Source organism: Astyanax mexicanus, chromosome 4, assembly GCF_023375975.1.
Source record: "Astyanax mexicanus isolate ESR-SI-001 chromosome 4, AstMex3_surface, whole genome shotgun sequence".
NCBI lineage: Eukaryota > Metazoa > Chordata > Actinopteri > Characiformes > Acestrorhamphidae > Astyanax > Astyanax mexicanus.
In genome coordinates, this window is record NC_064411.1 from 48,757,659 (window position 1) to 48,774,426 (window position 16,768).

General features: G+C 38.5%; 1 protein-coding gene across 1 annotated transcript; it reads left to right on the forward strand.

The window, feature by feature from the left end:
• Nucleotides 1–1,841: 1,841 nt before the first annotated feature.
• rab11bb (RAB11B, member RAS oncogene family, b) lies at nucleotides 1,842–14,955 on the forward strand. Its single transcript, XM_022678841.2, has 5 exons — nucleotides 1,842–2,082; nucleotides 7,668–7,863; nucleotides 9,123–9,316; nucleotides 10,513–10,593; nucleotides 14,522–14,955. Exons 1-5 carry the CDS (start codon nucleotides 2,043–2,045, stop codon nucleotides 14,665–14,667), a joined length of 657 nt encoding a protein of 218 aa, XP_022534562.1. The 5' UTR covers nucleotides 1,842–2,042; the 3' UTR covers nucleotides 14,668–14,955.
• The last annotated feature ends 1,813 nt before the right edge of the window (nucleotides 14,956–16,768 follow it).

Below are 16,768 nucleotides of genomic sequence, written 5' to 3' on the forward strand. Positions count from 1 at the left end.
GCAGCAGGGTGTGACGAGACAAAACTGAACTGGGGAATTACACCTAAGACAATGAGGTGTGTGTCTGTGTTGTAAGAGAGTATTCACATGGCGGCTCAGATGCAACAAGTCTCAGGCATTAAGGTGTGTATGTGTGTGTGTGTTCTGGAAGCTGCCTTTTAAATGGCAAAGGACACCAAGGGTGGTTAGGCAGACACTAAGAGGTTCTATGACTTCTAACAATAATGGAACCATTTTTCATTCTATATGTAACCATTCAAATATCATTTAAACTAAGTATTGTTATTAACAGGAACATGAAAAAGAAAAAAAAAACATGAAATGCAGGTTTGATTACTACCAGCCATCTTAAATGAGTTCAATAAAACAATGTAAAGTAGTCTTAAAGGCCTCCACAAACAAAATAAATTCAAAGAAATTCTGAATGAGATACCACAAGAAAATCTATTGTGTTCTTCTTGGTGAAACTTCCCAGAAGTGTCCAACCAGCCAAAATTCCCCGAGTACAGAGAATAAAGTGACCAGTCATCCAGGTACATCACAATAGAACCAAGATGAACATCTAAGGAACTGCAAGCCAGCTTCCTGGCCGAGGCAACTTGTTCTGGTCTCTACCATAAAATCCTGCAGGAGATTACTGTATATATTATGCCTTTATTATTGTATTTAAAAATTTATTTTAAAATATGTGCAAAGCTTTTAATTTATGCAGCTATTTTATGATCACAAGACAATTTAGAGTATCAAAATTTTCTGGGCACATAAACACAAGGAGAACATAGAAGCTCCACCCAGATAGGGACTTGAAACCCTTTAGAGGTGAACATATTAAACACTAAGCCACCATGCCACCCATAGAATTCTCATTATTGAGTAAATCAGCTCAGCTGGCATTCTAACGTTGAATCAATGTTGATATTATGCTTGAATCAGCATTGGATTTGGTGCTGATTTTAAAAAGTTGATCAACTTTGTACATTCAACCTTCAGGTATGTTAAAGCCACATGAACAGGGTTTGAACCAGTGAGCTCCTGATCATAGTGACAGTTCTTAGCCCGCTGGCCAACTCGGAGCCCCCGGCCATTACTTAATTTATTTATCTTGTTCCCATGCCTTTATAAGATGTGTCCATGACTTAATTATCTTTTTTTATTGTTTTGATCTTTTTTTCCAAAACCAAGTACAACATATAGAAAAAAATAAATGTATAGAAAAATTAAACACAAGATTAAGATTGCTTTTTTACATTATGTCACCTTAGGTCCTCCGTAAAATGCAAATAAAAAAAAATAAGAAATTACATACAGCTCTGGAAAAAAAATCACTTAAAAATGATGAATTTCTTTTATTTTACCAAATTGTAAAAAAAAAACCTTTGGAATGTAATCAAGAGGAAGATGGATGATCACAAGCCATCAAACCAGAAATGGCTGAAATGGACTGCTTGAAGTTTTGCAAAAGCAGTGTGTAAGACTGGTGGAGGAGAACGTGACTAGATGCATGAAAACTGATCTAAAAAACTAGGGTTATTTCACCAAATATTGATTTCTGAACTTTTAAAACTTTATAAAAAATATTTAAAGTTTTTTATTTCTTTACATTATTTGAGGGTCTTACTTCAGCCTTTTTTTATTTTTCTGCAAATAAATGCTTTAAAAAAAAGTTAAAATATTTTTATTTAGAATTTGGGAGGAATATTGTTTGTAGTTTATAGAATAAAACAATAATGTTTATTTTACTCAAACATAAACCTATAAATAGTAAAATTAGAGAGAATTAGAGAGTGGCGGTGTGTTTAACGGCCTCTAGCGGACGGTATGGGCCTCGACCCCGGGACTCCTCCCCTTCTGCAGACTCGAGAGATCCCTCTTCCTGCGGTCAGCTCTATGTGACAGGCAGCACTGGCGCATTGTCTTTCCTATTTATCTCCTTTATTTCCCCCTTTTCTCCCGACCTCTCCGCGCAGCCCGCAGCCTAGAGGACCTGCCCGGCCTTCTGTGTGCTTCTGCTCGGACTCAGGCTCGCCGCGGTCTTCTGGAACATGGGCAACCGGGACGATGAGTACGATTTCTTGTTCAAAGGTAAATCCTGGGGCTGCATTCTGCTGCTGTACTGAAGGGGTTAGGGCTTCATAATCCTCCTATTGTTCCTAAACCAGGGGGGCAGCGTGTCGGGATTAAGAGTAGATGGTGTGGAGACGTTTTTTAGGCTTGGATTGAGAATGCCCTCCGTTTTTCTGCAGCTAGTGAACCTCTGGTAGATATCCTGTTTGCCATCATCACTGCCGCTGTGCCCATAATAATAATACTAACCCAACTACTACTAGTGCTAGCTAGCTGTCACTGCAACACAGCACAGCAACAACGCCCGCAGAGCCATCGATACCAGCCATCCACACACATAACCCAGCCAAAACATCTGCTTATTTACTCATTTACTCATCTAACCCTCATCAGATGCTTCCAGGCCAGGCCAGGGGTCCAGCTAATGCATTTAACCCAATAACAACATGGGCATGCCCAGCCTCAGCATCACAAAAACCCTTAAAAAAAGCATCTGACCCACATAATGAAGCTATTTGACCGTGTGTCAAGCCTCTAAAAGGAGGTTACCAGCTAGTTACCAATCTCAGCACTGTCTAACATGTCTTCTGACACCATTTAACCAATCCTAAACGATGCTGACGCATTTTAAACCAGCCTGATTTGAGAAAAGTGTGACTTAAGCTATAAAATAGCTTAACATAAAAGATCCTCAGTACCAGCTTTTACAGATAGCTCTGGGCTTTCATATAGCTAAATAGGCCTGAGGAGAAGCCTGCACTTCAATCTTATATACCCATTTAATCTTCATTATTGCAAGCCATTTTAGCCTAAATCACACCTAAATAACTCACCTCTACTATTATTAGAGGTCAGCTATGATTATCAATCTCTGCACTGTCTAATAATATAAGATTTCTTGTATTTAAGAATGTCTTCTGACACCATTTAACCCATCCTATACAAAGCAGAAACATTTTAATCATGTTATCATATTAAGTTAATTATTGCAAGCCATTTTAGCCTAAATCACACCAGAAATACTGGAAGAAATTCTGTTATATGGGGTTACCATAGGTGTCTAATATGACATTACATGTTTTAACATGTCTTCTGACACCATTTAACCACAAAGGATGTTGAGAAAAGTGTGACCTAGCTGTAAAAACCATGCCCAGTATGAGCTTTTACAGATGTATCTGAGCTTTCATATAGCTAAATAGGCCTGAGAAAAAGCCTGCACTATCTTATATACCCATTTAATCTTCATTATTGCAAACCATTTCAGCCTAAATCACACTTAAATAACTCACCTCTACTAGTAGAGGTCAGCTATTTATATTAATCTCTGCACTGTCTAATAATGTAAGGTTTTATGTATTTAAGAATGTCTGTCTTCTGATACCATTTAACCCATCCTATACGAAGCAGACACATTTTTATCATCATCATATTACCATATCATCATATTACCTTCATTGTTGCAAGCCATTTTAGCCTAAATCACACCACAAATACTGGTAAAAACTCTGTTATGTGGGGTTACCATAGGTGTCTAATATGAGATTACATGTTTTAACATGTCTTCTGAAACCAATTTAACCACAAAGGACGTTGAGGAAAGTGTGGCCTAGCTGTATAAAAAAAACAGCCACTTTAGCCTAAATCACACCACTACCAATACTGATAAAAAGTTCTACTATCAGAGGTCAGCTATGAGTGTCTCATATGGAGGTTAAAATGGGTGGAATATGGTCTAAGGGGGCTCTTAGAGGGGGTTATCAATCTCAGCACTGTCTAATATGAGATTACATGTATTTAAGCATGTTTTCTGACACCATTTAACCCATTCGTTGTTGAGAAAAATGTGACCTAACTAGGTTAACTAGGTTTAATGGTTCCAAAAACCATAGTTTCAGCTTTTACATTGGCTCTGGGCTTTCATATAGCTAAACAGGCCTGAGGACAAGCCTGCACCATCATATTCTCGTATGATTAATGCCAGCCATTCCAGCCTAAATCACACCAACACCAATAACACCAATGGATCAATGGATCCCATCCAATGAATATAGGTTAGGTGGGTTCCAGGTATACAGTGCTTCAGGGCTGTAAAAGGAGGTCATCCATCTCAGCACTGTCTAACATGAGCTGTGATTACATGTTTTAACATTTAACCCATTCTAAGTGATGCTGGCACGTTTTAAACCAATCTGTGTGGAAAACTGGACCACAAAGGACATTGAGAAAAGTGTGACCTAGCTAGGTTTGCTTTAAATCCATCCCCAGTACCAGCTTTTATGGATGGCTCTGGGCTTTGATTTAAATAGGCCTGAGGAGAAGCCATCTTAGCCTAAATCACACCACCACTGATACCTCTATCATAGATCAGCTACAGATATTTACTTGTAATAATATCAGATCTACTGGTCTGTACCCAGACAACATGCTCCTTGTCTGGTCCCTCACATCTGTTGAATATGGGCTTGGTGAGCTCTAAGAGGAGGTCACCAATCTCAGCACTGTCTCACATGAGATTACATGTTTCAGCATGCCTTCTGACCCCATTTAACCCAACCTATATGATTCTGACACATTTTAACCACACCGTGTGGAAATCTGGACCACAACGGACGTTGACAAATCCATCTCGAGTAACAGCTTTTACACATAGCTCTGGCCTTTCATCTAGATTAAGTAGGCCTGAGGAGAGGTCTGCACCATCAAATTCTCATATTCTCTTCATTATTGTAGCATTCTACCATCAGATATGAGCTATGAGTACCTCATGTGGGGTTAACATGGGTGGAATATGGGCCAGGTGGACTCTTAAAGGGGGTGACCAATCTCAGCACTGTCTAATATAAGATTACATGTTTTAACATGCTTTCTGACACCTTTAAACTATTCTTATATGGTGCTGACGCATTGTAACCACCCTGTGTGGAAATCTGGATTACAAAGGACGTTCAGAAAAGTGTGACCTAGCTAGATGGCTCTAGGCTCTTGATTTACATAGGCCTGAGGAGAAGCCTGCTTCATCATATTCACATATTTTCTCTGTTATTGCAAGCCATTTTAGCCTAAATTACACCACAAATACTGCTTTATGGGGTTAACATATGTGTCTAATATGAGATTACATGTTGTAACATGTTCTGACACCAGTTAACCACAAAGGGTGTTGAGAAAAGTGTGACCTAGCTGTAAACACCATGCCCAGTACCTGCTTTTACAGATGGCTCTGAGCTTTCATTTAGCTAAATGGGCATGATGAGGAGAAGCCTGCACCATCATATTCTTATATTCTCATCATTATGGTCTTAAAATCATAATAGAAAAACAATAAAATGTTTACTATAAAAGCATACCCAGCCAACATGTTTATAAAATGGGTTAACATGGGTGAAATATGGAATAAGTGGGTTCCAGTTAGGCATGGGCTCTGAGTGAGTTAGTATTTGGCTTCCTTAACAACCTAGTTGAGGTCCATGTTTAATCCCTACTAGTCCCACACCTAACCCTAGTTGGGCCACCAATAAAGGCCTCATATGTAGGCATGTCATCTGGGTAGGGGTGGGCGATATATGGCCCTACAATAATATTGCGATATTTCATGGTATTTTCACGATAACGATACTCTTGGCGATATATGAAAAATTATTACTGAATTATGAAAATTTGATTTTATTATTGCATACGATATCATATGGCACTCCTCTAACTGAGATATAAAAAAATACAAGACTTTTTTCAGATTTGTAACAGAAGTAAATGATCCAGAATGTCATGATACTAATAATGCACTTCACATATCTCCATATATCCATGATTAAAGTAAAAAAATATATAAAAAAGATATAATCTGTCTCTAGTAGATATTTAATGGGAAATGAGAACAGTGGGAATTTTTCTTTTGCTAAACAGTAAAAAGTAAAAAAAAAAATAAATAAATAAAAAAAAAGTAGTACCCTGATGTTACTGTAGTTCTGTTACTAGTATGATATTGCAATTTATTTAGATCTAATAATGGATATCTCCTCAGGATTTTTAATTATAGATAAGAGACTATATGAAATTCAATGTAAATGTATAAGTAGCCACAATTATATAAGGATATGTTGTCCTGGTAGTAAGATTAATAAGAAGGAATTTGTCTTTAAAAAGTCTTAAATTAGTTTAAGCCATATAAATAGGCCGGAAGAGAAGCCTGTATAATCATATTTTCTCTCTCTTTCTCCCTCCCTCTCCCCCTCCCTCTCCCCCTCCCTCTCCCCTTGAGCTTTAGCCTTGGCTTGCTGACAAATCATTACACTGGGAGCAAACAACAGAAGCAGCACTCATCATCATCATCATCATCATTCTCTAGCTCTGATTAGCTTTTAAACATACTCAAACCTCATCACTGACCTAAAGCAGGGTTACCCAGACCAAAACATGTTCATCCAGGGCTGTTTTGACCCGTTCTGAGCTTCCAGAGACGAACAAAGTTCTGCTTTATTTCCCAAACAATAGGGCTGCATACTGGTGAACCCCCTCCTCCATTAGTTTAGCCTAGTTGTGTCACATTAAGGATGGCACAGTAATTAGACAACATGCTAAACGGTTGAAGTGCGAGCTAGAATTTAAGATGAACCAAAGGCTTGTTTTATGTGTTTATCCTCTTCTATGGGTTGGTCACTTCACCACAACACAGGCCAGAACCTGATACTGTTACATTCTCTACACCTTAGAGAAAAAATTCCATTTTGGACATACTATTATTGGTGCACCCTTTGTATCTGGTAAAATTGTCTGCTTATATAACTCCAATTATGTAAATCATGGGATAGCAGTATGTACACTGATGGATTTATGAAGAGTCACCACAAAGGATGGCTTGAAAATGCCCAAACCTGTTTGTGTTGTGAGGTGTTATCGTATGAGTGAGGCTGAATACTGGTCAGCATGCTCATTGGAAGGCAATGTGATTATAGGAGTTAAAGCAAGGCCTGGTTGATAGTAGGTGCCAGATATATGTTAAGACATTTTGATATTCCTTAATTCACAGTGTCACATGTTTAACCAGAATATGCAATAGAAGGCATTATCACCCATAGTGGACAGATCGGTGGGTGGTAATGATCGTGACCGGCAGTGTCTGGCTAAAATTGTTCATGTGAACCAGAAAGAGACTCAGAAACAGAAATCACTACATCGACATTCAGTGCAGGAGACCTGAAACACAAACATGTCCATCCCCATATGCAGATCAGTGTAGCATTCTTTAGTTCCATGGGATAGAACTAGTATTGTGTCCCATGACATCTGCTCTCTGTCCCATGACTTTTGTCATGTCAGTTTAGATTATGTAGGTTAAGTCCACAGTATCAGCACAGTGTACCACAGCAAAGGCCTCCAAATATATAGACCATACATTTGTTCACAATGCTGGTAACTGGATTGACCTTAATGTACAGTACTGTATATACAAGTAGGGCTGCAACGATTAGTTGATATAATCGACAGTTTTTAAACCAGTATGTGTATCTGTTTTCAGATTCAGCATAGAACAGGACTCTTTTAAGATGCCATTAATGATGATGATGATGATGATGATGATTGAATTTCGGTCTTCTCTACAGTTGTTCTTATCGGAGACTCCGGTGTTGGGAAGAGTAACCTCCTGTCTCGCTTCACACGGAACGAGTTCAACCTGGAGAGCAAAAGCACAATCGGGGTGGAGTTCGCGACCCGCAGCATCCAGGTGGACGGCAAGACGATAAAGGCGCAGATTTGGGACACGGCCGGCCAGGAACGCTACAGGGCCATCACCTCGGCGTGAGTTGCACCAGTAGCCCACACACTTCCATTTGACATAAGCAGGCTTAGAGGAGGGTAAGGGGCTCGGATATAAAAATGGGCCACAGTGTCTTAAATCTAACATAGCAGAAGGAAGCTTAGAGCGGGGTTAAGGGAATACTCCAGCATTTTCGTGCCTAATCTCTGTCTGCCACATTTGTAACATACAGGCGATTAACACAGACACTGTTTCAACACTTTTTTTTTTTTTTCTTTCCCTTGGACGTCGTAATTCACTGGAAGCTTACTTAAAATAGAAATAAGGGGAAGTTGCTTCAGCACCTGCCTATTGACTTCTATTGTAGGTATTTTTTTTGTCGTATTTCCCCCAAACTACAAGGAAATGCATTAAAAAATATATATAATAGAAATGTATCTCATAGAAGTGACTAGACATAATTTCATCAGGGGTATAATTTAAAGGAAATTTAAAACGGAAAATAAATGGTTTTCTAATCGATGTCTCCACTCCATAAAAAAAAAAACTCTCTATCTAATAACTGTAATTTAGCTGTATTTCACAATCTGCCCACTTATTCCATTTAAAAATTTAAGAATTCAATTGGATTTGCTCTTTTAAATACAGTAAAATACATCAACTTTTAATGTGCCAAAATGCACTTTTATATTGTAAGTCAAAACCCAGGGCTTCTTCTTGCATAACTTTTTTTTTTATTATTCAAAACTCTAATTTTAAAATGCAGAAATGCAGATTTTTTAACGTTCGAGTAAATTAATATAATCCAAAGAAATTCTATTCTATTTATTTCTATTTCTATTTTTGAGTGCAGGATTTTGTTCTTTATAAATAGGCACAAATGCATTAACATGGTGTCAGAATTCATTGATTTGAATGTAATAAAAAAATAAAAATAAACAAAAAATAACAAAAATAAACATTTTTGATGTAATTTAGGAATTTACACTAAATTTGTAAAAACTAAAAATTACTTTGCATTTGAACGTTAAACTTTTTAATCATTAATCAATTAAATCTAATAAATCCATATTTTTAATTTTAGAATAATGTAATTTGCTCCAATGTAAATTCCACACTATTTATATAACAGTTACAAATGAAATTTTGTAACTGTGTTTATTTTAGGTTTAAACAAAGCTTTTTTTAGTTTTTTTTTTTTTTAAGTTGAAGGCTGAATCAGTATAAGCGGTAACCTCGGTGAAATCAGAAACCACAGAAACCTCGCTGAGCTGATGCTTATCTGTAACTTCCCCTGCAGCTACTACCGAGGCGCTGTGGGAGCCTTGTTAGTGTACGACATCGCCAAGCACCTGACGTACGAGAACGTGGAGCGCTGGCTGAAGGAGCTGAGGGACCACGCTGACAACAACATCGTCATCATGCTGGTGGGCAACAAGAGCGACCTGCGCCACCTGAGGGCAGTGCCCACCGACGAGGCTCGAGCCTTTGCAGGTAAACCTGAGAGAGAAAGAGGGTGAAAAGAGCTCCACGTTTGGACTGGGGGACTGGATTTTTCCTTAAATCTGAGCTTGGGTTTCCCCAGGGTTCTTCAGGAGAAAAATCCCACCTAGGTTACTGTCCTGCACCAATCTGGCCTTGCTTAAAGCCAACCTGAGCTCTGTAACATCAGAAACATCTCGAGAGGGGTAATGGGTTAGTGTTCTGATACTTGCTGTATTGGGCTGAGTGATGCACTCTCAAGAGGGGATGCAGTTAGTGTTCTGATGCTCACTGTACTGGACTGAGTGATGGACTTTTAAGAGGGGTATCCGCTTAGTGTTCTAATACTCACAGTAGTAGACCGCATGTTGCACTCTCAAGAGGGGAGTACGGTTAGTGTTGTGATACTCAATGTAGTGGTTTGAGTGATAATTTCTCAAGAGGCATGTCTGGTTAGTGTTGTGATACTCACTGTACTGGGCTGAGTGCTGTACTCTGGATCCAGTTACTTTTCTGATACTCACTGTATTGGGCTAAGTGGTGTACTCTGGAGAGGGGTATGCAGTTAGTTTTCTGATACTCACTGTATTGGGCTGTACTAAACTGAGTGATGCACTCTCAATAGGGGTATATGGTTAGGGTTCTGATACTCACTGTACTAGACTGACTTATGCACACTTGACAGGGGATTCCAGTTAGTGTTTTGATACTTATTGTAATGGGCTGAGTGATGAATTCCTGAGAGAGCTATATGGTTAGTGTTCTGATACTCACTCTAGTAGACTGAATTATGCACTCTCAAGAGGGGTGTACGGTTAGTGTTCTGATATTTACTATACTAGCCAGTCAGCAGCTGATATATTTTTGACCAATCCAGACTGTAAGGACAGGCCTGATGACAAGTGAGTGTTGCACTGGATCCTTTTAGTAGTATAGCAAGAACAGTCAAGGATAAACTGTTTTCAGAGGAACACTGAGTCACTTGCGTTAAGTCACACTTTTAATAGATAGTTTGTTTTTTTTTTTGCTGGTTAGACATTTTTCATTCGCCATAGATAAGAGCTCACAAGGGCCACATACTATGGAATGCCATCAGCGTGAATCTTAAGTCCAGCTTTAAATTATATATGTGATTTGCTACAATTATACAATTATATCAGCCATCATATACAATAGAGAATAACTGCTCTCTTCATTTTCTTTTCCAGAAAAGAACAATCTGTCATTTATTGAGACTTCAGCTCTGGATTCAACCAACGTGGAGGAGGCATTTAAGAACATTCTAACAGGTACATTATGTTAATCATCGTCATAATCAACAACAAAAAAGGGAGATTTGAGATTTGATGACTTTCCTATTTCTAACAGTCTGAAGTGCCAGTGTTACACTCCCACTCAGGAGCGGGGGTGTGAATGCTGCTCAGGCTGGCTCGTGGCTCCAGGCCAGCTCCCTGCAGCAGTGATTCAGGTTTATGTCGGGCTGTAAAAGCATTGTGCAGCATCTGTCAGAATGTAGTCTTGTGAGAGGAGTGTGACCCAGTGTGCACCAGAGCCTAATCACTGAAGCATGGATGGGTCAATGTGCACAAAACTTGCTACTGAAGCACCTGAATATAAAGAAGTGATTGGGGGCTGGGCTGGCAATGCTATTAGCAGTTACAGAAGTTTGCAATATTGAATAGAGCAGTGACAAAGCACAGGATTGGTTAGGATCTAGGACTGGAAGATATGACTAAAAGAAATGGAGATATAAAAGTATATCAGTATTTGTTGTATATGCTGTACATTTCTACAGTAATATAGACTTTTTTTGTAGAGTGTAAGACAGTTGCAGTCTTAATGGCATTCCACAGTAAACTGCATTAAATAATGTTGTCGGAAATTATATATTTGTGATAAAGTTGTCATGCTGCTCCTTTTAATTACATTGCTTTTACAATATAAACTTGTGTTCCACATGACCTATCCATTTATATTCCTTTTTATTAAATCACACATCAATAGTGACCTGCATAGCAATCAAAATCTTATAATTATCTATATACTCATAATACTCATTTTATACAAGATATAAACCCAATTAGAAACATGTATATACAGTATAACAGTATATAATTGTGTTTTATATGCTTTACATTTTAACATGCATAAAACCTGGTAAAGTAAAGCCCAAAACTGTCACGCATGCATCAGTAAACTTGCAAACATTGTGAAGGTTGGTATACCGAGTCCTTTAAGTTATTCCATGCGTTTGAAGCTCGCAATAATAAAACAGTGACTGGGTTGAGATGTGTGTATTATATTATGTCAGCACTAATGTAACTGGGTTATAGTAAAAGTCATGTTGTAAAAATTAAAAAATTGCATCATATCATTACACTAGATAGTGCAGTTCCGGCAGAAACCATAAGTGTGATTGCAGCTCTTCAGTGGTGCTGTGATTATAGGTGTTGCTATGCTATAGCAGTTATTTGAAAATGTGTTGCGGTAGTATGGGTTTTGGTTACCAAGGTGTTGCTATGGTGTTGCTAGCTGGTCACAGTGCTAATGGGATGGTTGCTAAGGTGTTGCTAAGCGGATGCAAAGGTGTTGCTTGGCAGTTGCTCTGTTAATGGGTTGGTTGTCAAGGTGTTAAGGTTTTATTTAATGGTTGGTAAGGTTTTGATATGATTTACTATAGTGGTTGCTAAAGTGATGATATATTTTTGCTAATGCTTCTAAATATTTGGCTAAATAGTGGAGTTCAGATATGTTTGGCTTTAAGAGTTGTGTCCACAAGCTTTTGGCTACAGTGTAGAGTGCCAAAACATTTGTCCAACCAAATATCTTTTAAACTATACTATATAAGTGGTTATGTGTTGCATCAAATGCTTATTTAAACTATTCATTTCCAACAATGTAGGTGTTTAAATGACTTTTATTTAATATAGTTTATTACAAGCTTCCCGTGATAAGGTATCATTTTTATGACCGCTACTCTGACTTACTGTGCAACCTTTAAACAGCGTACTAAAATGTCTAGTTTATGGTATCTATAAGAAGTAGTTACCTAACATGGATTGACAGGATGAGGATTTCTGAAGGCTGTATATGTTGCAGATGAATAGTATACTCATTGACAAAAAATAAGCACCAACAAGTAGTTGATGGAATCAAGTAAAATTGTGTAATATATATATATATATATATAAAATTAAGAGACCACTTTATTTTCTAAATCAGTTTCTCTAATTTTGCTATTTATAGGTATATGTTTAAGTAAAATGAACATTGTGGTTTTATTATATAAACTATTACAACATTTGCCCCAAAGTCATTTAGAGCATTTCTTTGCAGAAAATGAGAAATGGCTGAAATAAAAAAAAAAGATGCAGAGCTTTCAAACCTTAAATAATGCAAAGAAAACAAGTTCATATTCATAAAGTTTTAAGAGTTCAGAAATCAATATTTGGTGGAATAACCCTGGTGGTTTTTAATCACAATTTTCATACATCATGGCATGTTCTCCTCCACCAGTCTTACACACTACTTTTGGATAGCTTTATGCCTTTACTCCTGGTGCAACAAGTCAAGCAGTTCAGCTTGAAAATGAAAGAAACTCATAATTTTTTAAGTGGTCTCTTATTTTTTTCAAAGCTGTATACAATTAAAGGGATGATCTAGTACCCTGTTGGGCACCTCTAGTCTGGATACAAGATGAGAGACTGTACAGTTGGGTCCGTAGCCACTTAGCGATAACTTGGTGTTAAATAGTCGATTATCTTGGGGTGAAATGGTGATTCGATGTTGCACTGAGCAAAAATAGCTATAAAATTGTTATCCATCACTTTGCTGGAGCTTTCTTGTGTCACATGGGTATGATTTTACATATTAGTAGGTATGTGACATTGGTAAAACAAGCTACAATGCCCCCAAAGGACCATTTTATTTCAATGCTTCAGACCTCGGAACATAACTAAGCAACCTCACAGATTCTTCAGTGTTGTTTAAATGAGGATGCTGACTACAACAATGGAAAGCTCTGCTGAATTCCCCTTATGTCTGTGCTGCACGACGTGGAGCTATTATTTTATAATGACATTGCAACACCTGTCCTTACACTGCCACAAAATACAACAGACAATGTAGACAAATGTAATGAGACGCCTGTCTCTTGACCTGTTTCTTCTTTTATTAATTAAGGATATTAAAAAGAGTTTATCCTGCTTTTGTTGCTACTAATGTTGGTCTCATATCCTGTCCAGCAAAGACTTTCTTTTCGATTTTGGATTAAAAAAAACATTGCAATCAATTTCTCACAGCATTTTCCAACAAATATTAGTGTGGAAAAGGTTAGAGATGATATGTGCCTAAAATAATATCACAATATTCCAGGGTATTAGGATCAGCAGATTATACCGTATTTTTTTCCGCACTATAAGTCACACTTGATCATAAGGTGCACTGTCAATGAACGTCTATTTTCTGGTCTATTTGCTTACTTAAGGTGCACTGGATTATAAGGTGTATTATGCAACACTAGTAAGGAACTGGGGTGTTGCCATGTTTTGCTTCTGATTCAGCAGGTCTTGCCACTGGCGGTGGTGGGGTGGGGGGGTTAACTAAGATAAGTAAAGCTAAGCTAAGTAAACAAAACTGTAATTCTTTAAAAAAAAAAAAATCTCAAACGAGCGCTGGATGTTAATCTGCAAAGATTTCTCTTCTGAACACTGTTCATTTAAGTGAGTAAAGCGCTTCAGTTTATTTATAGTAATTTCCAGATTTCCACTAAGGCTGGGTGCAGCAGCATTTGCATTAGCTGCGGTTAGCTCTTGTAAATGCTGCCCGACACTCAACCCTGAGTGTTCTGGTAAGCCAGGGCGATATAAGCTAGCAGGCTACAGTCCGATATCACAGCTGAACATGAAAGAGCTAGCGCTTAGCGTGGTTAGCGGCTAATGCTAATATGGCTCCATCTATCAGACGCTCCAGAAAAAGTAAAGTCAGAGACTTTAGAGAAGCTCATCTGTTTCTGCCCGGTTTTGTTGGTCATCCTCTACTTATTCATCAGTGGTAGGAAGCTGCCCCCAGGATGCTGCCTACAGGACGCTGCCCACAGGACACTTCTGCAGTGTCACATCTGATCAGTAGTAGAACACTGACTGAATGACCCGCAGCTCTTTGGTTCATGCTAATATTCTATTGTTCTCTATTGTTCTCTATTGTTCTGTCCTGCAGAGATCTATCGCATCGTATCACAGAAGCAGATCGCCGATCGGTCAGCCCACGACGAGTCGCCGGGCAACAACGTGGTGGACATCAGCGTTCCGCCCACCACGGACGGGCAAAAAGGCAACAAACTGCAGTGCTGCCAAAACCTGTAACCATGACAACCGGCCATTTAGCCCCCTCCCCTTCACTTCACTCATCTCCCAATCTCTCTCTCTCTCTCTCTCTTTCTATCTCTCTCTATGTGTCGTGCCGCTGATGTTCCCTCAATTTATTTGTGTAATATATATTTTTTCCTTTTTGATAGCTTCTCAAGTCACACACACACACACACACAAAACACACAAACAAACACAAACAAACACAAATATACACACATATACAAGACATACACGCACACACACACATTACTGCCATGAAATAAAATTTTACAATATCTAATACTGCTGATGTCTGTTGGTTTTTTTTTTTTCTTTAAACCCAATTTTGTAATTTCTAATTTAGCTGAGCAAATTAACCCCCTCACTATGGCTTTCCCTAGAACTTGCAATGCTCCTAACACTAGGAGGGTCAGGACAAGTGCATGCCTCCTCTCATACATGTGAAATTCAGCCACCACTTTTGTTGATGGAGAAAATCGAAATATATCAAAGTGGATCCTTATCATTGCCACTTTTTCCTACTTCCCGCATTCAGATATTATTTTATGTTGCTTTATATACCAAAAATGTAAGTCCAACCCATTGAGAGATGCCATTATAAAGGACAAGTGTTCGTGTTTCTCACTTTATCTGTCAGTAGTGATAATGCTATGGCTGTTTGATGTGTACTTGTAGTTGAATGTGCTTTAAGTGGTTTGATCTACGTTCACACCTGCCTGTTATTGTTCTTAAATCAAATCCACAATGCCTCAAATAGTTATTTTGCGGTGCTATCTCAAGTTGTCCTACATTTAGCAATGGAGAATTATTTTCTGTCTTCTATTTGCTGGAGATTTTGAAGGATTTAAGTCAGTTTTCTTAAAGTAGCAGTCCGTATTAATTTGTTTCTGACCTGACCACAAAATATTGTGTTTAATGGTACCAGGGTGCTGGAACGACCATCCCTGATCCCACCCCAAAAACTGGGGGGTCGGGTCTCTTTTTGTGGGAGTTCTTTTGGCCACGTCACACGTCTTTATTACTTACGTCACATGTACAGCCTCTAAAAGAGGATCTGGCTTAGTTGTACCGAACACGAGCGTCTGGTGGAGCACTGGAGACTTCAGAAGGGGAAACTCAGAGATCAGTAGCTCATTCACTCATAGTAAAACCAAAGTGTGTAGTTGAAGTGAAGTTTCTGACTGAGCACGCTCTCTCTCTATCTGACTGAACATAACCTGGAACTGACTAGACAAGATTTCTGTGATTAATATTAATGTCTACAGGTATTCTAACAGACATCTGTACAAGGTAGCAGCATGCCTAAAAGAACCATTTATTTCCAAGGCTGCACAGTATGAGAGACTTTATCACGAAGTGAAAGCAAAAAATAAGGATTGTCTACTTAAACAGCGCCTCAAACAACTGGCAATAAACAATGAATGATGAAATACTGTATTCTTCCTTACAGTGGTTGAAATGAGGATGCAGAATGCAACGAGGGAAAGTCCTCCTAACATTCCATAAAGCACAGCATCATGTGCCCCTTTTGTCACCATAGCAACAAAATACCAGAAACATAACAATGACATGCCAAAAGTCTCTTCCTTAGCTTGTCTCTCGGAGTGAGGTGGACTCGCAAATTATAAGTTGTAGGTTTATGCTATATAATATTTAACATTTGAATTTAGAAAGTATATCATGAAAAATCATGTATAATTACTGATCATGAATGCAAAATACAGGGGTTGGACAATGAAACTGAAACACCTGGTTTTAGACCACAATAATTCATGTACCGATGGACAGTTCAGGTGGAAACAGGAGAGTTGAAGAGTTGAGGTGCACATTGAATTCTGCCGTGATTTCATCAGCAGTGGGTTTATGTTTTTTGGATACAATCCGGGTTAGCACCCGAACATCTCTTTCAGACAGCTTCCTCTTACAGCGTCCACAGTTAATCCTGTTGGATGTGGTTCGTCCTTATTGGTGGTTAAGCTGACATTACCCTGGATACTGCGGCTCTTGATACATCACAAAGACTTGCTGTCTTGGTCACAGATGCGCCAGCAAGACGTGCACCAACAATTTGTCCTCTTTTGAACTCTGGTATATC

Bases quoted from the DNA above. Each gene is read 5' to 3' on its own strand.
- rab11bb (XM_022678841.2), top strand. From the start codon at position 2,043: ATGGGCAACCGGGACGATGAGTACGATTTCTTGTTCAAAG. The intron at 9,317-10,512 runs GTAAACCTGAGA...TTTCTTTTCCAG, and splicing joins CGAGGCTCGAGCCTTTGCAG to AAAAGAACAATCTGTCATTT. The intron at 10,594-14,521 runs GTACATTATGTT...TCTGTCCTGCAG, and splicing joins ATTTAAGAACATTCTAACAG to AGATCTATCGCATCGTATCA.